Below are 22939 nucleotides of genomic sequence, written 5' to 3'. Positions count from 1 at the left end.
CTGTCCATGAAAGTCTCATTCTAGATGGGCTTAAATCCTGAAGTAGGAGGGTCAATATCCCTTCAAAAAAATTGTTAGCATTGACTATAATAACTGGATGTTCTTGTGATCCAGAGAAATGCCCAGCCCTTCTTTGAAGTGTGTATATTTATAATAGCATATCTACTTACAAACCAAGTATTTCACCTTCCAGGTCACATTAATCATTCCGGTCCTTTTTTTACCCATCTGTTGAGCTCTTAGGAATTATCTTTTAATGGCTTTTTTTCTTGCTTCACTGAAATCTCTGGAAGCCCATTATCTGTCTGTGGTTACACCTTCATCAGACCAGTCAAACAAGCTTCTTACTGGTGAAACCTAATTAGCATTTCAGTGTTTGACAGGGATGTAACATAGATTCTCCAGAGTGAAATGAGTGGTCAAAGACTCACCTGTGAACAGTACTACAATTATTACAACACGTGCAAAATAAAAATAAGTACAGATACAATCTTTGTGAGAAGCTTTGAGCTGTTTTACAGTGTTCAGATCACTGGCTGATGGAACTAAAATACAGCTACATCTGGCTTTCAAATATCACCATCCACATTAAAAGTGCAGACCTGGGGATGACTTTCATTGGAAATGTATAGGTTAACTAATTCAGACATACGTGGAAAATACATAGAGTTGAGATTCCATCTACTGAAACAATTAACTTAGGCTCTGCATATAGAAATACATGTTCATAACAATGATTCCTAATAATGTAAATATTTTCATTCATTAATTTGAATGGTGCATGATCTACTGCTGGAATTATAGAGCTCAGTGAAGCTGTTGAATTATCCAAAGTATCTTCTTACTCTTGCAGTGAAACCTGTACTTGTGCTCACATGCTATGCTTGGCCATCAAAGGTTAACTCCCTTATTATTTACATTATGGTAGCAGGCCCTAATCAGGAGCCAGGCCCCAAAGCACCTAGCAAAACAGCCCCTGCTCCAAGAGTTTATAATCTTAATTAAGCAGACATGACAAATGAATGTAAGCGACAGTTAGCGCAGAAGTGGCTAAGAATGAGAATGATAATACATGTTTGACATTCACCACACTATATTGGCCAGGCACCTCTTAAAACAGCCAGATCAACTGAGGTGAAGTCCTGCCCCTATTGAAGTCAATGGCAAAACTCCCAGAAGAGGAAGTCCATCAAAACCGTAGAAAGTTCCCCAAAGGAACTTTGGCTGCTTCTGCCTCTGCCAGCTGGAGTCTCTGGCTGGCTCTTTGTAGCTGCTTTCCTCCGAAGCCCACGTGATGGGGGAAAATGGAGACACCTGGTCCTAATGCCCACAGATACATGTTAATGCCTTGGACCCATTCTGTCCAAGCCAAGCATTTTCCAAAGTTATCCCCAAATAAGATACACAGAGCACCATTTTCAGACTTGTTCTAGCTGCTATATGCCCATAGCTATCTGGGAACTCTTCTGCTGCAAGAGGAATCCCGTGCTGGCACAGAGGATTTACCTTGTCCCCTAGTTTGGGGATGGAGCCTGGGAAAGGGGGACAAGTGGCCTCTTGTGTTCAGGTTATTCTCAGCTGCCAGAGTGGACTGCTATGATAGGGCCCAGAACAGGCCCCAGTGCTGCCAGAATCCAGGGCCCATACAGGTGGCAATTGACCACTTTTGAACATCCCTCCCAACTTCCTCTGCATTGTGCCAAGCACAGTTTACATGCGCCTCATCATTGGAGTCTTGATCTCTTGGTGGCAGCTTCTGCAAGAGAGCTTTTTCATTACAAACACTTATGTAACAACAGCCTCTATAACCTTGTGTAGAACTGTGACAAACTTCTTGGCACCTTCTGTGGTACATAGCGGGGAATATAACAAGTTACTCCTAGTCATACAAGTCTACGGTTTACAGTTTGTAATGGGATAAGTTAATTACACTCAAGACAGGTTAAAATGAAATACTTTCAGCTCACATGCTCCACAGACAGCTGACTGGGCATTTTCAGTCCCTCTTTCCATGTTAATTCACATCACCTACAGCTAACTCCTTTTCTTATTTTGTCTTGTCTCTCTAACATGACAGCAACGTTTGGGGTTTACTATGCTAGTGTTCTCCGTTTCACGGCTTTGTTTCTTTGGGTTCAAAATACCAATAGCAAAAAAGTATACTGGGTTTATTTGAGCAGCCCCCTCAGAAAACGCATCTTATCAACCGGGTATCACTAAACAAACTGTGGGGGAAGTTTAGCTTCCCCCAAAGCCTCATTCCAGCCATGGCCAAGAGACAAATGACTATTTACTAAACTCTTGTGAAGGTCTTAGGGCATAATGTCCTGTTGGGGCTACTTGTTCCAGCAACTCTTCAACACTAGCATGAAGTAGGGCTGTGAACAGACACAAATATTTCAGTAGGGTTTGATACTGTTAAAAACAGCCCCATACACAGCCAATTCCAAACAAGACAGATTATAAACACTGTAGGGTGCCAAAGATACCCTTGACCACTGGAGAACTTTACAGGGCCTATGAATGACCAAATTAACAAAGAGTGAAAGACTCATGCTGTATCCCCAGACATACACACTTCTAATTTAAAGAAACATATCATTTATTTGGATCTGCGCTTCCACCAAGCACGCGAGCCAGGATACTACAGGGGATTGAGGTATGCGCTAGTCCACTACAGAATTTCAGCAGCTCCAAAAGAACAAGAAAGATGAAGGGAAGAGCACTGTAGAATATGAATGTTCTGTGGTTATATAATAAATAGGCTAAGTGAAAAAACTGGTAATGATTTTTTTAAACACGTTTACCCTCTCCTTCTTCACAAGCTGTCCACAAGTAGCTTGTGATTTTCAAATTTATTCAAAGGCCTTTTTTATTGTTTTTAAACTCAACTTTTGATAAAGTTTGAATTCAAGTGGTGATGCTTAGCAATGATTGGTCAGGTGATTCAAGTGGTATTCAAGTAGCCCGATTAAAATTAGCATAGGTTATGTGTGTGCACGTGCACAAAACAAACTCATGTTAACATTCCTCTTTCTGCAAACATTTGTGCAAGAAAACTCATTCATTAGATTATTCACGGAAAGCACACACAACCAAATAAAGTTTAAGTGAACATTTTCCCCTTATTCAAACAAACCCAGTAGTCCTGCAAATTGTTCTATATAGGGATTAAGGCAACTTCTTTCATAAAATGTAAATTCCTATAGCAAATCCATTAATGTGGCTTATTTAGTTTTGTGTATAGATGAAGCAACGAACACTTGCATCACATTAAATGCAGCCAACTCTGTAGGTGTGTCCCATCACCAAATCTCACCATTTGACATCACTCACTTCTCAGCAGAGTTTCATGTCTGTTTGCAGATCTTAGATAACAGTAATAGATGATAATCTTACGTCTTTGCAATAAGCAGTTACATTTTGTTTATAGCCACAGGAAGATAAGAACTGTATATGAAGTGTCCCCACTTGTAATGTGTATTGTGAAAGATTTTCAGCTTGGAAGTGAATCGCAACAGATAGTTTCAGAGTCCCATTCTCTTTTAGTATAGCGATAGTGTTTGAATGGATATTTCAGAGGAAGGGTGTTTGAAAGTCCCATAGGAAATTAGACATTGAATGACAGAAGCAGATCCAGTGTCTTAAAGGCATTTAGCTAGGGAGAAAGTACCTTTGGGACATGCTATCCAGATCAATGTCTACAATAACTCACAATAATCCTTCCTGTAAGTTTTGGGGATCTCTGTCAGTGGGTGTCCATTGGTGTTGCAGTGAAGCTTGGACCATGTGTGCTGTCACTGCTGAGGCAAGTACCACAGCAGTAGGAGTGATATAGGTTCAGGCAATAGCTCAACACTTCTATGTGCATGAGCCGCTTCCATGGCTGGCTTCATTAGAAGCATCTGCAGGAGCAGGTAAGGAAAGCAGTCACTTTTCAAAGAGATACCCAGTACTTGGCCTGTAGGAGTCAGCAAGCCTGCAGTGTTGGACAGAGTGGATTCAGGGTCATGGACCTCTCTCCCCCTCTCTCCACACACCCTCCCCAAGTAGCCTGGCATCTCTCAGGTTGGAAAGTGCTGCTGTAGAGATTAGCGCGGGTCTCTTTTTAAAACAAAACTGATCCACCATTTTGAGTTAGGATGCTTACCAGGATAACATTTTCAGGTTTTTGTTGTTTTTTTTTTAAATCAAACTCGCAAGTCAAGGCATTTCTGTAGTATAGTTTCAACAGAGGAGAGAAAATTCCTCACATTTTATCACTTCTTGCTTGTAATAAAAATCTGACAAGGTTAAAAGAGTTTTTCAATCTTGTTTATTGTCTCTACATTGCATGCAAAGTTACATATGGGAATTGTCAACTTGTCAAATAAAAAATAACAATAATAATAATAAAAACTTAAGTTCAGAAACAAAAGAGTAAAAAACCAGTAGCAGCAAAATATTAATGATGGCATTAACATACACTTAAACTGATCACATTAAAAACTATTTTCTGTCAGGATAGGTATTCAAGCATAATATTCAAACCTTATTCTTTTTTTAAAAAGTCACATTAAAAAATGTTAACATGGCAGGATGATTTAAAAATACCAATGTTTAAAACAACATTATCCAACCTGTAGACAGACACCATATGTATCTGTATCTAGTTTCTTCAGAGGTATACACAGAAACCTGCGTGCCTCTTCATAGTAATCCAGTCTCACATCGCCACAGATGGAGCTTCCGAAAACATCCTCCGAGCAGCTATTCTCAGACATTTGGGGCACTCTCCAGACTTGAAACACTGATTGTGGAAGCACGCTTTGCAAACTGTTTACACACACAAGCAGGTGGGAAAAATTGCATCAGTAATTCTATTCCTTGTAGGATGGTAGTTTATCCAGATATGAAAGTAACTGAAGACAACTCATGACCAGGACAATGAAGCACAAAGTAACAAGGTTAATTCCATATTTTGATCCCAAGCCAATGAACCTTGAAGTCAACTGGAGTCTTTCCATTGACTTCAATGGGCACTGGATTAGGTCCAGAAAAATCCGATGTAACAGTAATACATTTGCTATTTCAAACTCAAACTGAGATATGTAAACCCATACCAAGAACACACTTGAATTTTGTTTTAACTTACATTCAGACGACACACCCAAGTTTTCAAATATACAATAAACTCACTGAGACAAGACAGTTTGAAATCAGTGGGACTACTCACGTGCTTACAATTAGGCACGTGCTTAAGCACCTTGCGGAATCAGGGCCTGAAACATTATACATGCATGTGCGCACATGCTCACCAGAAAGCAATAGATTTGGGCTGGAACATACCTGTACATCTTTTACATGTGGCAATCTGAAATGGGAAGAGTACATCTGAGCTCTGGCAAAATTCACAAATAAATCCCTTTGCTTGACAAAGCTAGAAAAATTGAAAGAGTTCATTACTTTTTTGATGTTTATTAAAAGTTCATATTTATAAAAATATATGGTCAGTTGTGGCTATTCTTCAGCCCATACACCAGACACAGAGATTTCCTTACCTCACAGTTTTCTACATGAGATATAGAGCTTTTTAGAATATCCCTGAGAAGAGGCATTAACAGCCCTCGTTTAATCTTCACCAAGTCATCCATTGAGAACAGATGCAGCTCTGTCGTCAGGTGGCTGGAGACCTGTTCAAATTCTTTCAATACACTACAGATTAAAAAAAAAAAGTTAAATTACAAAGTGACATGTTTATTGAGAGCATGTTTAGCAAAACATGTAAGTAAGTGGAGACAGCTAAGTCTAATCAACCAGGAAGAACATAAAATTGATATCTCTATACACAGCAGAACTTAGTTTAACGGAGTTAAACTTGTGAATTTTGCAAAAAGCCTGAAAGTTATAATTTTTTTTTCCTGCTTCTTAACTAACCTTAGAAGAAAGAATATTAAGTCTTGCCTACCCAGTTTCTGCTGGAGTGTTCGTTGGAAGGCTACAGTGAGAACTTTCTTGACTTGTGGGCGAGGGTGTATGGGGGTCATTATTTAACATAGCTTTTTCTCCCAAAGTTTGAGTTCAATAAGTATTTAAACTAAAAAAAAAAATCTGTTCTCAATTGTTTAGGCATCAATCTTGTCATATGCAATAATCCCACCAATTCACTGATCATCCATAGAATGCTCACACAGAAACAGCATAGATAACTTGCTACTTTAATGCATAAAAAAGCAGTAGGTTGTTGTTGGTTTTTATTTGTTTTGGGGGGTTTTGGGGGTGGGGGTGTATTAAAAAGCCTTTTAGACTATACAGCCATTGCAACAAGCGCAAGATGACCACTATTGTACATTTTAACTTTCATTTGCTAACCATAACTGGATGGAGAAGGAGTGCATCAAAAATGCTTAGTTTTGACAATAATATTTTCATCAGTCATCGAATCATTATTGTCCCTAGCCCTATAGTAGAGAGAGAGACTAAAAGTTTACTTTAAAAAAAAAAAAATTATTTACTTGCCTGGTTTATAAAAGACCTCTAATTCTGTGGGTGTAAGCAATAGCATTTAGATGTCTTGCCTAGAACTCAGCTCAATGGCCAAGTGCTATCATATGCACCCACAACTAATTGCAGGTGCAAAACAGAGGTCCATTGTTTTTCCATTTTATAGTTATTACATTAAGCATTGCAGGCAAGCGTTTGATTTAGACAAAAAATAATAAAATTTGCTGGAAGAACATCTTACTTTTCTTTAAACGCACCAATGTTCCCTAAAACCACAGAGAAATTAGGCTGATTGTGCAATGAGAGAAAGTAGTCAGAGCTGCCTAACTCAGGCAGAATATGCACATTTTCTACAGCTTGGTTTGTGTCATTAGTTAAATGAAGATGGAATGAATACAGTCTACTAAAGAGCCATCATTTGAGCAACATATGGAATAACCACTCTAGTCACCTTAGAAAAACTTTGAACAGAAATTACATTGCTGAGCAAGGACACTCACATTGTTCCTCCAAAAGGAATAGTATCAGAAGTATGAAAAAAAATTCTGCCAAAAATAATTACACACATCTAATCATTAATCAAGTCTCATAGGGGTTTCTACAAAGGCACTGGGGGAAAAAAACAAGCTGCCTTATAAAATACACTATCACTTGACATTTGCAATAGATAAATTTGCGGGAGAAAGGAAGATGATATCAGAATTTTTGATGATCATATGGAACTAACGTCCTTAAAAAGTGCGTGATTAAAAATTTTTCTGGAGGGGGAAGCTCCATGAACAACTATTGTACTTTTACCATGTATTTACTATGCTTAATCATGCTCCATACCTTTCAGCAAACCTGCAGGTTTTCAATAGTTTTTTAATATGCAAAAGCTGTTCTTGTATCTCCTAAAGGATGAAGGGTAGGAAAATGTAGTATTTAAAATGAAAAGCAGAGCAGCATACTTAAACATTCAGAAGTGTTTAAGAGCACTAATTTAGACAGTGATATTTAAAAACTAACATTTCACCAATACAGCAGGTTTAGTTTAAAATTAGGAAAAATACAGCAGAGGGTTAGACAGATCAGCTATATAATGCACCAAAAGGCCTGCCCCACAAGTGAGTATGCATGGCCAAAATATACAACCCGAAGCTGCAAGTTGTTCCTGCAGGATCAAAGACTATATAGAACCAATTGCTATGCCCCAGGGAAGGGTTTATAAGCCCTTCCCTTGGGTACACAAGAGCCAATAGACTTGTGCTGCACCCTTCTGTCCAACCAGTCAGCCACAGAGACACCCTCGTCTCCCCAACCCACAGGGAGGTCAGTGTGCCCACAAGAAGGGCAGGGGGGAGTGTGAAATCCTTAGAGGAGCCAACTGTTTTCTTTCCCCAGCTGGCCAGACACAGCTGCTTCATGGGCAGAGAGCGGCAGCCAATCAAACTGCTGGTGTCTCCTGGTGGCAGGTACTTGTTCAACAGGGCATCCAATTCCCTGATAAACTGAAATTGGAAGTGGATTAGGAGAGGGCATCTCTTAAACAAGATGGGAAATAGGTTTGGGGCTCCTAATGTCTGGTGGAGAAAACCCCCTCTTCCCCATCCCTTTAACCCTCATAGGAGTGGACGGTGCTAGTACCAGGTGGATTGGAACAGCGGGAGAAAAGGGAGGCTGGTAGCAGTCCTCCTGCCCCGCAGGTGGTACAGCTAACAAATGAAGAATGGCCTGCACTGGATGAGTTATTGCCAGATAGTTCCCAGATATGTTACTTAATAAAGCGGCAACCTAATTAAACCAGATTCTTCTGGCAGTGTGCAGGACAATGCCACACACTTCAATTACAAAGAAGCTGCACTTACCCTGACTCTGTTCAGTTCCTTTGCTTTTGTATAGAGGGTTTTGTTGATACACGACACATTGAAGATGGGGTTTTGCCATATGCTGAGCAGGAGGTGTTTGGAGAAGTTACAGACATAGTACTTTCTGAAGTCCCATTTCATCAATATTCGGGCAGGGATGGAAGTTTGCGCATAACTATGGCAACAGTCGCAGAAGTACTTCCCCAGGTAATCACAATAGCGGAGTCTCCTGATGTATTCTGTGGAAGGTCAACAATGAAGATAGTTTTTAGAAGAATGGTTCTTTAAAGAATTACGGTATTGCCTTTTAACTGCGTCAATCCAGTAATAAATAATTCAGATCTACAGAAAAACAGGCTGGGGGGGGGTGTTGTTTTTTTAAGAGGTAGACTCACTCATGGTCAGATTTAGTATTCTGAATTAAATATGGAAACCTCTCTTTTGCCTATGCAAGACTGATCATAGTTATCACCATCAAAATTTACACAGATCCTTACTGGAAACGCTTTTGGCTGCTTCCCACAAAACAAGTTCAGGACTGGGTCTTGTGGTTACAGGTGTAACCTCACTAATTCCTTTGCATAGTTATTGTTAATGATTCTCTGAGTCCCTGATGTCAACTCAAATATTAATTTTGTTCTGCCAGGCATGAGCGAATGCCTCTCTTTGTATAATGGACCCAGTATAGGGCTTTACACTCATTTCAGAGATTTCCCATGCAATGAGACCCGATGAAGTGGATACATCTGAACATTACAATGCATTAAGCAGTTTGTGAAAAAAGTATCCCAAAGATTCTTATAACGTCAATAGGGTTTTGTGGTCAAGCCTTTAAAAATAAGAAAACTACTTATACACCCCCTTTCTTTTTAAGACCAGTTGACAGTATCAATTGGTAAGGATTACGAATTCTATTTCAAAAGAATTTTCTAATTAAGATTTATGATTTGCAGCTTGGAGACTTATATTTTACTTATATTTTACTATTAGCCTACTTTAAAAAAGGCAAGCTATTTTACATCATCATAAATAATGCTTCCAGTTTTATTGTTGAAAGTCACCACTTCTAACTGTGGATAAATAGGAGTGCTATGAAGTAGCCTACAGCTGATGGAGAAGGGCATTGTGTTCAGGCTGTAATAACATTTCAGGTGGTGATATGATCCTATTGTGCATTGTGCTACGTGCATCCCCAACCTGGAGTGTTTTCTTCTAGTTAAGGTATTGCCAGAACTGCAAAATATATCCTGTCAACGCAGGAATACAGGTTGGCAAACAACTGGGGGTTGCTTGGTGTCATATGTCTGGAGGGTTGTATTTGTGTTTCAATACTTACTGAGTTCTATTGGGGTTCCACAACCAGCACAAGTAAAGTTTTGTGCAGCTACAACGGCATCTCTCCTGTACAGACAGACAAAATTAAATCAGACTATCCAAAAGCATATCTGATCAGTTACATTCTCCCAGAATGACAGACAGCTGCACTAATACTTATGAATATTTTCAACTTGGAAGTCTGATCATGTTACTCAAAAAAACCCCACAATGTAGGAAGAGAAGTCAGTTTTAAAAGAGAAGTTCTGTATGCTATTTTACAGTGGAACTCTAAGCTAATCTTTGTAGAATATGCAGACACTGGTACCAGAGATCATGGTATGCCAGAAGTATGATACTTCCCTATTCTTTCTTTAAGAAAGCTTAAAGGGATACTGTCGACCCGGAAAAAAGTCACATTTGTCTGAACATTTTGTACCCGTTATTAATTACAAGTAACACCCAAGATTGTTTTAACAGAAGTTGGCAGAAAAAAAAAGTTATTAGTTTGTTTACTTTGTGCATTTGACAGCACTTTAAGTAGAGCGAGATTCATAATTCTTCTGCGTAGTCTTTTGCTTGCTGAAAAAAAGTCTTGAGCCAGCAGGGAAGCAAAAAACCAAAACCCCACAACCCTCAAAAAAAGTAACTCACCATATTGAGTAACAGTATATAGACAGTGTTAGTCAGGACATAATGACTCAGCAAAAGCAGGCATTACTACATAACTTCCAGTGAAACACTGGAGAACAAGGTACTGAACAATAGGCCTGATCCAAAGCCCAATGAAATCAACAGAAATCTTTTCACTGATCTCAACAGGCTTTGGACTGGGCTTAGTGTATAACAGAAACAAAATGACTAGTCCCACAGACAGACAAGTACTTGAGACTTACTTGAGTGATGGGTGAATACTAAATATTATTTGAAACCTAGGTGGGGCCCAGTCTGCGGTTCCTCTTAATGTTGCTTTGACCTTTATTTCTTCTGCCAGATTCCCACTAGACTCAAGTTCCTTTGGAATCTTTTCTTTATTTGCATACTATTGAAGACAAAAAGATAGACTTAAGTGTGGAATTTAACCTGCAACCTAGTAGTTGAACAGAAGCTAACATGCTTTGCAGACTATGCAATGAAATGTCACCTTCAACACTCCAACAGCTGTCAGTACAATCACAGTTTTGATACCCAAAGTCATGTTTAGTAGCAACTCTTGAAGGACTTCTTGTGTTCACAGAGATCCCGTTTACATGATTGTCCTACATTGCATTAAATGCATTACAGCTTTCTAACCAAGACAGACTCCCCCACTTCCCCCGCCTCAAATTGCTTAAAAATAACCAAACCCTGAACACACATTTATATCATTCTAAGCATCCTCCTTCTCCCCATGCCAATGAGGCAGCTGCACTGAACACTCTGAATAATAAGCACATTGTTTTCTGTTCAAAGACTTACTTTCGCCTTAGTTTTGTTCAGGCATCTAGACAGCTGAACGTTAGTTTCTGTCTGTAACCAATGTTTCCTGAACTCTCGGTAAAGCTTCTGTGCTGTTACTTCAGCAGAATTGCAGCCCAGATCAAAAGATAATCTGAAAATTAAGCAAGCCAAATGGCAGCATTTCATAAGTAGATTTGTGTCCTCCACATCCCTGAAGATTCCTCACACTTCTTCCCTCCTCCCCCCGACTTTGATTCACCTACGCCCTTTAGGACCCTTGTGCCACAGCCATCAAACAAACTATGTTCCCTTCCTGCCTCTCTTTAGGAGAATCACAATATGGCAGGGAAGAGTATTGCCACCCGGCTATTTACTAAGTTATGAGAAATACAAAAAGTTACCTTTTATCTAGAGATGCTGCAATATTTTCCAAGTCTTCAAGTTCTGCAGAAAAGGAGGAAAAATTTGTTAGCCCTACAAAAGCAAAAACCTCCACCTCCTACCATTGTATTCTATCTACTTTAGGTTCTTATATGGCTCCCATTACCGTAGTATCTGAGCACCTGACAATCCTTAATATATTTATCTTCACAAGAGCGCTGTCAGGTAAGAAAGTGCTATTATCCCATTTTCATCAATCATCATCATCACTCCCATAACTGCATTGGTCGTTGGGGCACCATCACTGATGAGCAATCAACCAATTGTCTCCACCCCTGATGATTGTGTGTCAGTGCTTGAGTCTCCCCAAAGTCCATTCCTGTCCACTCTTTTATGTTGTCAGTCCATGTCTTCTTCTGTCTACCTCTTCTCCTCCTCCCCTGTACTGTCCCTTGGAGGATGATCTTGGATAGGCCAGATGATCTTGTTACATGGCCGTACCACTTCAGCTTGTGCTTCTTCACGGTTGTCAGGAGGTCTTCATATGACCCAGTGCATTGGGTGATGATGTTGTGGACCTCTTCATTAGTGACGTGGTTGAAAAGTAGGAGATGCCCAGGATTTTAGGGAAGTATCTCATCTCTACCACCTGTGTTTTCCGTTCAAGTTCTGCCATAAGGGCCCATGTCTCGCATGCATACAGAAAAATGGAGATGACCAGTGCGTGCAGCAGTTTCAGTTTGTTTTCCAGGGAGATGTTCTTATTCCTCCAAATTGGCTTTAGCTTTGCCACTGTTGCTGTTGTTTGCGCAGTTCTTGCCAGAATTTCTGCCTTTGATCCTTCATCAGTGATGATTGCCCCCAAATACTTAAACTGTTTCACTGTCTCCAGCTCTTGTCCACTGACAGTGATATGTGAGCTGATCCCAATGTCATCAGCAAACCGAAGATTTGAGATTGTTCGCCCCCCCAGTGCTGACTGTGCATATGTGATCTTCTAGGGCATCAGTCATTATGCGCTCCAAGTAGATATTGAACAGTGTGGGCAAAAGAAGGCAACCTTGCTGGACTCCAACAGTGGTGCGAAACCACTCTCCTATTGTGCCATTGACAAGAACTGCACTGCTGGCCTTGGCATACAGTTGTTTAATGGTAAGAATAAGCTTACAACCAACATTGTATTTCTTCATGGTTGCCCAGAGTGCTTCGTGCCGTACTCAATGCCTTCTTGAAGTCAACAAAGACATGGTAGATGTCCTGCTGGTATTGTAAGTACTTCTCACATAGAACACAAAGATTGAAAATCTGTTCTGTGGTACTTCTTCCAGCACGAAAGCCAGCCTGTTCTTCAGCGATGATATTCTCCACTTCAATCTGTTCAATATGACTTTCAACATCACTTTGCTGGGATGGCTAAATAAGCTTATGGTCCAGTAATTTTGATACAATTGCCTTTCTTTGGCAGAGTGATGATTAGTGACTATGTCCACGTGGAAGGCCACTCATCGGTCTGCCAGATCTTGTTGCAGATCGTGGTGAGTACATCTATTACTATTTCTCCTCCGAATTTCATCAGTTCAGCTGGGATATTGTCAATACTTGTAGCCTTTCCATTCTTGAGTGATTTCACAGCTGTCTCCACTTCTTCACGCAGTATTGGAAAGTAATCCTCCCCTGTTGAATCTGGGCTGTCTACACTAGGATCTCCATTTGTCTGGTGGTTTTATAGATTAGAGCAGTAATTTGTCCACCTATTGATGATGTCCCTTTCTTCTGTAAGACTGTTCCCTTCTTTGTCTTGAATTGCATTAGCTTTTCAGATTTTTTACAGATGGGTAATGGAAGCACAGAGATGCTAAAAGACTTGCCCAAGATCACACACGAAACCTGTGGCAAAGCAGGGAATTGAACTCCGGTGTCTCAGCGGCTACATGGGGAATCTGTGGTGTGTGCACTTTGGGCACTACCACATACATTGCATGTGCACGTTAATATACATGTCAACCACTGGAAAGTATTCTTGCTGTAGAAATGAACTCCTGTATTATTATTATGATGTATGATAGAGTTTTAGCACTTATGAAAAGCTATTTCAACTTTTCCTATTAGTAGTGCATGATTACCAAGAGAGAAATTTTATCATATACCTGTGAGTTTGTACTATAAAATACATATTATGGCAACATGTAGCTCTGGAAAAGTGGCATTGAAGTAGTTAGTAAATCTATCCAGACTCATTGTAAGTTGCAGCTGTATAGTTTGAAAGTCTTACCAATAATTACAAATTCATCGTCTGAGTCACTATCGCAGTGAAATCTACCGGCCTCATGATGTGACGGTGGATTTACTGATGAGCTGACCTGCAGCACAGCACAACCTTTAACAAAGTAAATGATCCATTAATAAGAGTCTCATGGAGGGATTAATATATTTAGATCTGTGCACTATTTTAAACATTCTGTCACTGTCTTCTCCTCCCTCTCCATCAAACAAAAGCCACACACTAAATGTAGAATGAACTTTTAGGTTGTATGTTCTTTGGAGAGGGACTGTCATTTCTTTTGTATTTGTAAAGTGCCTGACACAACGGGGCCTGAGCTGGTTGAAGCCTGTATTAGCTATTGCAATTATAAATATTTAATAGTAATGTGCTTCCCCCACTCCACACACTTCTACTTCAGTGATTTCCCCCCCAAGAAGTTACATCATTTAGATTCATGTTATCCTATGTATTAAAATCCCTTTTGGGACATGCCCATTTTACAAATTCATGTACTGTACAATGTTACAATATCATAAGCCTTTGTTACCCTGACTCATACTACATGTGCACAAATACTGCTTGAGATTTCATCCTACTCAAATGTCTAGTGACTGATCCATGAACTAATGAAGTAAGTTATAAAGCAAATGATGATAGTCAGACTCCATATCCCGTAATACAAAAAAGGAAGATGAAGAAACCACACATTACAAACGTTGCACTTGAAGATGGGTTTTTGTGGGTTTTTTTAAATCCTAACTTGACAGTTTCACTAACAAGGAACATGAACTACAATTTCTAGTGAATCACAGTCCAGCACAAAGAACTACATATATCCCCGGGCACACTCCAAAGAGAGATACAAACCATAAAAAAGATACACAGATGTGAATATTAAAGAAAAACTGGCAAGCATGGGAATCATTTGGAGAATCAAATTTATCAGGGATACATCTCATAGGACAAGCGACCTTTTATTTTTGACAGCCTGTCTGGGGAGTCAGTGAAGATTAGACAGGACAAGGAATTCACTTATGAGAAACACCCATCCCAACTCTTTCTGTAGGGTAATCACACAAAGGCAGGCAAGAAGCACTGCATTATGGGTTAAAATTAAATAACTTGCCTTCATAGCCACTGTCTGAAGAAGCAGAAGAAGCGGATTGTGTCTTTACTCTGGTATAAGAGGATATTTCTGAATCAGTCTGATAGCTGCCTAGTGATCCACTGGTTTCCTCTGTATTCCAGGGCTCTGCATGTTGATTTAGGATACTGCACTTCATTTTTTCCAAAGATGCTATGATCATATCTGCAACAAAGAAGTGTGCATTCTCCTGGACACAGAAAAGAGGAATGTTTATTACTAATTTACTTCTTAGTGTAATTAGTGTCAGCTTCTCTTCCCAACATTAACAAGCCAAGAAATGCATACTTAAAGCATACCTGGCCTTTAATTTAAGAAGCTGCAGGAAATTAAAATAAAACAATGCGGGTAAAAGGTACAGTATCCAAGAAACTCAATTTATGTCTGTCTTAATTTTTTTAAAGCGTATTTGTTGCATTTATTTTCTTTCCCTCTTTTAAATCAAAAGGAAGAAACCTAAAATGCTTAATTGAGTACTCTCTTGGCAGGTGTGTATATTTAGACATTTTTAAGGGCTTATTCCCAAGATTACAACATAAATTTTAGTAAGCATATTTTAAACCATGTAGCATATTTACTAGGATTTAATTAAAGGAGTGAGGTATATATAGACACATTAGTGTGCATATTAATTTTGAAGTGGCGAGGTGTGGCAGGCTTTAATACTACTTTGAGATTCTCAGATGAGGGATGATAACAGAAGTGCAAAAGCACTTGCCTATCTCACTGACTTAATTCTTTAATGTTTGCAAAGTATAATTAACCCCATTTTACAGGTGGAAAAATGGAAACTTGCGTGACTAGCTCAAAAGGTCACGCAGGAAATTGTTGATAAAGCCGGGGACGGAACACAGATCCCCTGGCTCCCACGGTGCAGTTGCTTGCTTGCTTGCTTACATGCAACTTCAAGGTCTGATAGGAAAGCTCATTGCTTAAAAATACCCTCAGGATCTAGTGTTGCAACTTGTGAATGCAGATATCAAATAATCCACTAAAAAATTGAGTTACTGCTCTAAAAATGGCACCAGTTGTAACTGCAACATTCTTCACAACAGTGTAATGGAAAGCTGTAGTAATAAGCTCTATTAAATTATCATCACTTAAGAACAATTAAAAATAAAAACTTCAGTAGACATTCTTCAACTTTTTAATCGTCTTTAGGACAAAGAGGTGAACAACAGATTTTATTTCTAAACAATTCCAATAAAATGGCATTTTCTCCACAGTACAGGCCCTCATATAACGTCTCAAGAAGTTCACATGGGTGCCTGAAGAAACTGTATCTTAAACTACATGTTCGATTATCACTACTTCTTTGGTTAACAGTTTGCCACAGAAACCTTTCAACAAGATTTAGGACATACCATTAAAAAAGGAAAGAGAATTAAACAGTCATTTTTTCCTGGAGGGGAAATACTGATAGCAAGGTGGTTCAGAGAAAGTGTGATAGATGCTGAATGGGGGTTAATACCTGGTCACTGGCAGATCTCAGAATACTGCCATGTCCAATGGTTAAGAACTTTCCTGCAAGACTTTGCATTGCCAAGTGGGTACTTGCATATTGAGGAACTTACATAAGCAATCAGGCTGAATTTACATGAACTCTGCTCTCACCCCTTTTTCGCCACCTTCCTTTTATACACTGAGCTCCATCCCTTTAGGAAACAGCTCAGGGTCATAGAAGAAAGGTGGAGAAGACCTATTAGGTCATCTATTCCCTCTCCCTCCTAGGACAGGATTGTAACCTTCAATACATAGATTAGTGCTTTGTCCAATCTTCTACCTGTTCCCCTGGGAGACTACTCCGTCGTCTAATAGAGGTCAACTGTCAGGAAGTTTTCTCCTGATATTCATCTTATTTCCCCCCTCTTAGTTTTATCCCATTACTTCTAGTTAAACCCCTTGTACCATCCCTGGTGTCTGAACCCTTTACTATTTGTTATATTGTCCCCTCTCCCTTTCATAATGACTGAGCACTTTGATCTTTCCTCTAAGATGACAGACTCCTGATCATTTGTATAGAGGGGGCAGTGCTGCCTAGTGGACAGAGCACTGGATTGGAATTCAAGAGACCTGGGTTCTATTCCCTGCTTTGCCACTGATAGGCAGGATGACAAAATGATGGGGTCTAAATTAGCTGCTACCAATCAAGAAAGAGCTCTTGGAGTCATTGTGGATAGTTCTCTGAAAACATCTGCTAAAAATGCAGCAGCAGTCAAAAAAGCTATCAGAATGTTAGGAACCATTAGGAAAGGGCTAGATAATAAAACAGAATATATCATAATGTCTCTATATAAATCCATGGCATGCCTACACCCTGAATACTGCATACAGTTCTGGTCACCCCATCTAAAAAGATATATTAGAATGGGAAAAAGTACTGAGAAAGACAACCAAAATGATTCGGTGTATGGAACAGCTTCCATATGAGGAGAGATTAAAAAAACTTGGACTTTTCAGCTTGGAAAAGAGATGACTAGGAGGGGATATGATAGAGGTCGATAAAATCTTGACTGGTGTGGAAAAAGTGAATAAGGAAGTGTTATTTACTCCTTCACATAACACAAGCACAAAACAAATCCTGTGCTATACTTTCACAGAATAGCATGAAATAATGCAGATAAAATGAAGGTTTAGGAAAGGGGAAAACGTTGTTTGGAAAATGTTTGGAATGAAAAGGGAGTATCTTTAAAGTATTACATTCCCTGGAGTGAGTGAAAGGAGGGTGTGTAGATGGGGCAATATTGAAAAGCTTGGGCTGAATTTTCATTTGTAAGAATGCTTATCCTAAAACAGAATAAAAAAGAAAAAACAGCAAGTTGTAAAAGACTAATTTTGGCATCACTAAAGTTTGTTTTTCTAAAGCCGATCAGAAGGAATCAGTTCTATGTAGACTGACTAGCAAACAATCAAGTGTAATTATTCATAAGTGATTATTCTGTACTAGAATATTGGTGCAATAGATCCAGGACAGTGATGCTCTCACCTTCTCCACATCTACAGGAAGCATGAAGATATCCTGCAAGGAACGGTTCAAGGAAATAGCTCCTATGCTTAAAGATGAAGTAGCACCTGTAGGCATAACAATAAGCATTATTATTAGTTATTTGTTTCTTTGCACTAGCCACAATGTGTTAAGTGCTTTCCAAGAGAAAAACTTGCCCTTGTTTTCCAAAACTGTCATTGGATGTGGGAGGGGGAAGAATTATCAAAGGTAGAGACAGTTTGAGAGGCCTTTGTCTTTTGAAAATACAGACAGTACTTAAGTTATCCAGGCAACCTGGAGAAAGTATGTCAAGTTTAGGGGAAACAAAGCTTAAATACACTGCAACACATAACTTCATTGTAAACCTGCCTCAGAATTCTAAGCAAAACCCAAAGCTGTTCATTTAGTACACTACCAAACACATAAAATACCACCACATTGAACTACAAACAGAGGAGTGTGGACCCGAGCAATTAAGAAAAGCCACATGGCAAAGCCAGGGTACTCCGTATGCTACCCTTGGAAAACTTCATGTGTTATTACAGTAAGCACATGAAAAGTTAATGGTGCTCAGAACTGTTAGCCACTGGCTGGAAGATAAGACTCACACTAGCACAATACATGTTTCAGTGGGGGTCTAATCATACAGGGGCCAGCTGCAGACAGTGTGGGTGTTGGTTTCATACGAATGCAAGAAGTTCAGAAAAGTTTGCTGTATATTTCCATATTTCCTGAATCCCTACTGCATGATAGCATATGTAGGACCACCATACGTAGAGATGCAGCATTTCTCGTTTTACAACGTAGCAGCTGCTGTTTTCATTTTTGCAGTGCTTACTGGTGATTTTGATTAATATAGAAAACAAAAGCACTATCTCATCCCTTTCAGCACCTTTTTATGACAGAGCAGAGCATACTTTTGTTTCTCTATAGCTCTTGAGTACCTACATTCAATCACATCAACATGATGTGCTGGAATGGGTCTTAATTCTTGTTGAAATTAAAGCCTCACCTTCATTAAAATGAGTTGGCTCATATTCTAATACGTATTTTATATTCAAATCCTTAAGAACCACTACTACAAGAAATTAGCCAACTAATATTGACAAGATAGAGGGGCAAGGGGATAGTTTATACAGTCACAACAAATATATTATATATTTTATTTATTTATTTATTTTAAAGGAGCATATGATAATAAGACCTGTGCTTACCACCACCTTGACCACTTTGCTTGTATATTGTTTCTCTCTTCCCTACCTTGCATGTATTGACTTGTTTCAGTTAAAAAGACTTTGGGGCAGGGCCTGGCTTCTTATGTACTCACACAGCATCTGGCACATTCTGGGTATACCACAATATAAAATGATTTAGAACATCCAGATGACAAGCAAACAGTCTGTCTTTTTCAAACTAGACCATCTCCACCACAGACTTTCTGCTTAAAATGATAAACTATCATGAACAGAGAGAGACTCCCGAAAACACATAAGAATAGTTTATGCAAGTCATCCCTTCCAACTAATTAGCACTGAACATTTCTCAATTCGTTAAGTGTTTTTATTTGGCTATAATTGGACACTTCACCTTGAATGGTCCTTTAGAATGTGTTAACTATAATATGTGCTAACTACTTATGCTAAACTGTTTGATCTTGTATTTAGCTGTGACACAGCCCTGAAGAAGAGCTCTGTTTAAGTTCCAAAGCTTGTCTCTCTCATCAACACAAGTTGGTCCAATAAAGATATTAACTCACCCACCTTGTCTATCTGGAACTCACACGGCTACAACAACACTGCATACATTGAAAATAAAGTAATCCTGTCCTCCCCATCTTACTACAAAAGGGTTCCATTTCTCGCTGAAGGAACTTAGTTAGGAGAAGGCGGGGGAAGACAAAAAGACCTAACACAGGATCACACTAAGTAAGAGTGAGTATTTTCCTCTTTAGAAGTCTGCCTTCTCATTCAAGTTTTAACTCAGCCAAGTTTCACCAAAACTTTTGATTAAACTTATAACAATCTAAAAATTTTCCTTCCTTTTCAGATTTTAACATCTTTGCAGCCTCAACTTACATCTGCAACAGAACACTATATGCACCATTGCAGTATGAGAGCTAGCCATACTTTGTAGCTACCAAGTAGGATAAACGTCCACCTGCCTAGTCAGGTAAAGGTGTGGAAGGAGAGAACTGTGCCAGCTGGCTATAACAGCAGGGATGCACACACAGTCTGTAGGAGGTAGCTAGGTGGGGCCTGACAGCAACATGTTGCAAACTGTGACAGATAAAACTGTATGCAGTGTTGTAGCCATGTGGCTCCCAGGATATTAGAGAGAGAAGGTGGGTGAGATAATATCTTTTATTGGACCAACTTCTGTTAGTGAAAGAGAGAGAGAGAGAGAAGGTGGTACAATACAAGAAATTACCTCACCCACTTGGACAAAATTGTCAGTTTGCTTGCTAGGCACTGTGCATCGCTGCTCTAACCCTGCTGGGGTCTGGGAAAGGACATTTCAGACAGTCACATTAGGAAACTGGTTACTTTGAGTAGCCTAGGCAAAAAATTAAAGCTAAAGGGAAGTAACAGCCATTTTGCTTGCCACACACCTATCACCTCAAAGACCAGGAAAAGCAATTCATTTAAATAGTTACCTAGCAAAGGTAGAGATTTGCATTTAAAATTAAACTGTACTGAAGTCCTGGGAGTGGTGGTGGGGGGGACGGGACGGACCTTAGTGTGGCCCTTTTAAATCAGAGATTATTGGAGGGGTCCTTAGAGGAAGTTTCACAGGATAAGTAGAAACAGCTTCATAGTTAAAAAGCAAATTCCATTAAAAACCAGTTTGTCTGGATTTAAACATCAAGACTTTCATTTTCCTGGTTTTTTTCCTTAGCAGTGGGAGACAGGGCAGCAGGAATCACACCAACATTTAAATAGTGGGGGTGGATTTGAGAGAGGGACGAAGCTTGCTTTCAGGTAGGAATCTAGCTGACAATTAATGGAATGCCAACCAGAAAACATTCTAGTATAATTCCCACTCTAAAATTAAGCAGTTAATTTCTGGTCTTTCGGCTTCCTGCTCTCTTCTACTGTCCCCTTTCTCCTGCCTCAGTGCAATTTCACAGTCACAGTTCCAGTGAGGGAAGAAGCTCTCTCATACCACTCTCTGCCCTAGGCCACTAGCCAGTGGTTTAACTGACTGAAGAGAGGAACAGAGGCCTGAAGTTGAGGATTTTGGAAGTTGCATGATCTCTGAGATGGCACAGTAAGTTTAGAGCTCTAAGCATAATATAAAGAATCAAAGCAAATGGCAAATTTTAAAATCAAGAGGTTTTGTTTTTTTTTTTTTAATTTGCTTTATGAATTATTTTGGGGAAGTTCTTTGGCCTGTGTCACACAGGAGGTCAGACTAGATGATCAGAGTGGTTCCTTCTGGCTTTGGAATCTATGAATCTATTTTCTTTGCCAGAGCTGAATCAGGTGCTTCCCTCCCCCACCCCAAAAAACTCTCTCAGGTTTAACAAAATGAAGTCCCTAATCCTGCAATGATCTTTCTTCAAACTTGGCCCAGTCCACATTCTGGTGGACACGAGCTGGTTGTGAAGGAACCTAACTACTGAATCGCATGTGCTTCTAAGCCACTTGGGTCTCGGGAAAACCTGGTTACTGTTCCTAGCACACTCCCAGGCTCAGATCTTGCCTTGTTTTGATACCCATGGGTGGCAGGCATCAAAGGCAGGAGAAGGCGGAGCCACCCCAAACTGCCTGCGTGGCCCCGCCCACACTCCACCCCTAGATTCTCCTTCTTCCCATCGTGCTCTGCTGGGGCTCTTCCTTCCCCTGTGGCTGAGGCCCCAGGCCAGGGGTGCCGGAACCAGAGGGGCTAGGAGGCCAGGGCCCTCTCACTTTTTGAAAGTGGGGGGGCCTGGCCCATCCACTTTTCACTGGGGCAGACCCCACCCCCTTCCCCACCCTTCCCCCCAAGGCCCCACCTGCCCTGGGTGGGGGACCTGGGAGGCAGAGACACGGGCCGGGTCTGCTTGTGCCCCCCACACTGCGGGCAGGTGTAGGGTCCACCACAGCTGCCTGCCCAGCTCTTATCATGGCTGGGCTGTGCCTCTGAGGGCCCCGTCCAGAGCCGGATCAGGGAGAACTGTGCGGGCAGCTGTGGGGAGCCTGAGACCCTCCACCTGAACTGGGCAGGGGGCCTGAGACACAGGCAAGGGGCTGCCTTTGCTTCCATCTCAGGCAGGGGGGGAGGGGCGGGGGGCCCTGGCCTCCCCACATTTGGGAGTACTCCGGCGCCCTTGCCCTGGGCTGAGGCTGGGGCTAGTGGGAGCCGGCCTGCAGCCAGGGACTCTGGGCGGCTGGAGCCAGTGCTCGTGCTGCCTGCCCGCCTGGTGGGGGATGCTCAGGTAGCGTGGGGCTGGTGAAGGGGCGACTCTGGGCGGTGGGGGGGGGGGTGCGGAGGGGCAGGGCCCCAGGCAGAAGTAACTGGCCAGCCGAGGGCTAGCTTCCCCAAACCCCCCGGTTCACCCGCCGCCCATGTCTGAGCCCTTCCTTTGGAGGTGGGACTGCCTCCCCCAGACCTTGGAACCAGTACCTCAGCCTCCAGAGCCCTTAAGTCGCTGACACATTCCCTCAGAATTGCACCTACTCTCTGGTCATTCTTGGCTTTTAGTTTAATCCCTTTGGGGACAACATGGCAGAAAGGCAAGGAGCACAGGTTCAGCAAAGGAAGTTTTTTAAGCACAGTCACTTTACTTTAACAAGCACTAGAAAATTACATATCTTTGCAAAACAACAAATGTCGTGTGTGTGTGTGCGTGTGTGTGTGTATGTGTGTGTGAGAGAGAGAGAGAGAGATGCACACCAGTCCTCCAATCTTATCTCATCCTTCTGAGAATCAAAGGTATGCTCAGCATTCAGGCTAGGTAGAGAGTCCCTCTCTCTCCCCCTCCCTCCAGATATTCTTGGAAGTGGTAGTGAAGGGCCCTGCTCCACTGAGAAACACCCCTTCTTAAATACAGTCTGTGACGTTGTGCAGTCTACATGGTTTTATAAAAATATAATAATAAG

General features: G+C 40.8%; 1 protein-coding gene across 1 annotated transcript in view; it reads right to left on the bottom strand.

The window, feature by feature from the left end:
* Window positions 1-4705: 4705 nt before the first annotated feature.
* The window catches only part of LOC113408049 (protein associated with UVRAG as autophagy enhancer-like), a 39286-nt gene continuing 21052 nt past the window's right edge, over window positions 4706-22939 (bottom strand). The window contains exons 5-16 of the mRNA XM_026660070.1: window positions 17859-17944; window positions 14855-15062; window positions 13738-13842; window positions 11486-11528; window positions 11103-11235; window positions 10541-10686; window positions 9667-9731; window positions 8331-8569; window positions 7315-7376; window positions 5541-5694; window positions 5329-5419; window positions 4706-4815 (exon numbers count right to left, since the gene is read on the bottom strand). Of these exons, the coding sequence (XP_026515855.1) occupies window positions 4706-4815; window positions 5329-5419; window positions 5541-5694; window positions 7315-7376; window positions 8331-8569; window positions 9667-9731; window positions 10541-10686; window positions 11103-11235; window positions 11486-11528; window positions 13738-13842; window positions 14855-15062; window positions 17859-17944 (1442 nt within the window). The remainder of the gene's footprint in view (window positions 4816-5328; window positions 5420-5540; window positions 5695-7314; window positions 7377-8330; window positions 8570-9666; window positions 9732-10540; window positions 10687-11102; window positions 11236-11485; window positions 11529-13737; window positions 13843-14854; window positions 15063-17858; window positions 17945-22939) is intronic.

This window comes from Terrapene carolina, unplaced genomic scaffold (assembly GCF_002925995.2).
Source record: "Terrapene carolina triunguis isolate 2854851 unplaced genomic scaffold, T_m_triunguis-2.0 Scaffold17, whole genome shotgun sequence".
NCBI lineage: Eukaryota > Metazoa > Chordata > Testudines > Emydidae > Terrapene > Terrapene triunguis.
Note: the sequence above shows the minus strand (reverse complement) of the source record. Positions and strands in the feature narration are given on the sequence as shown.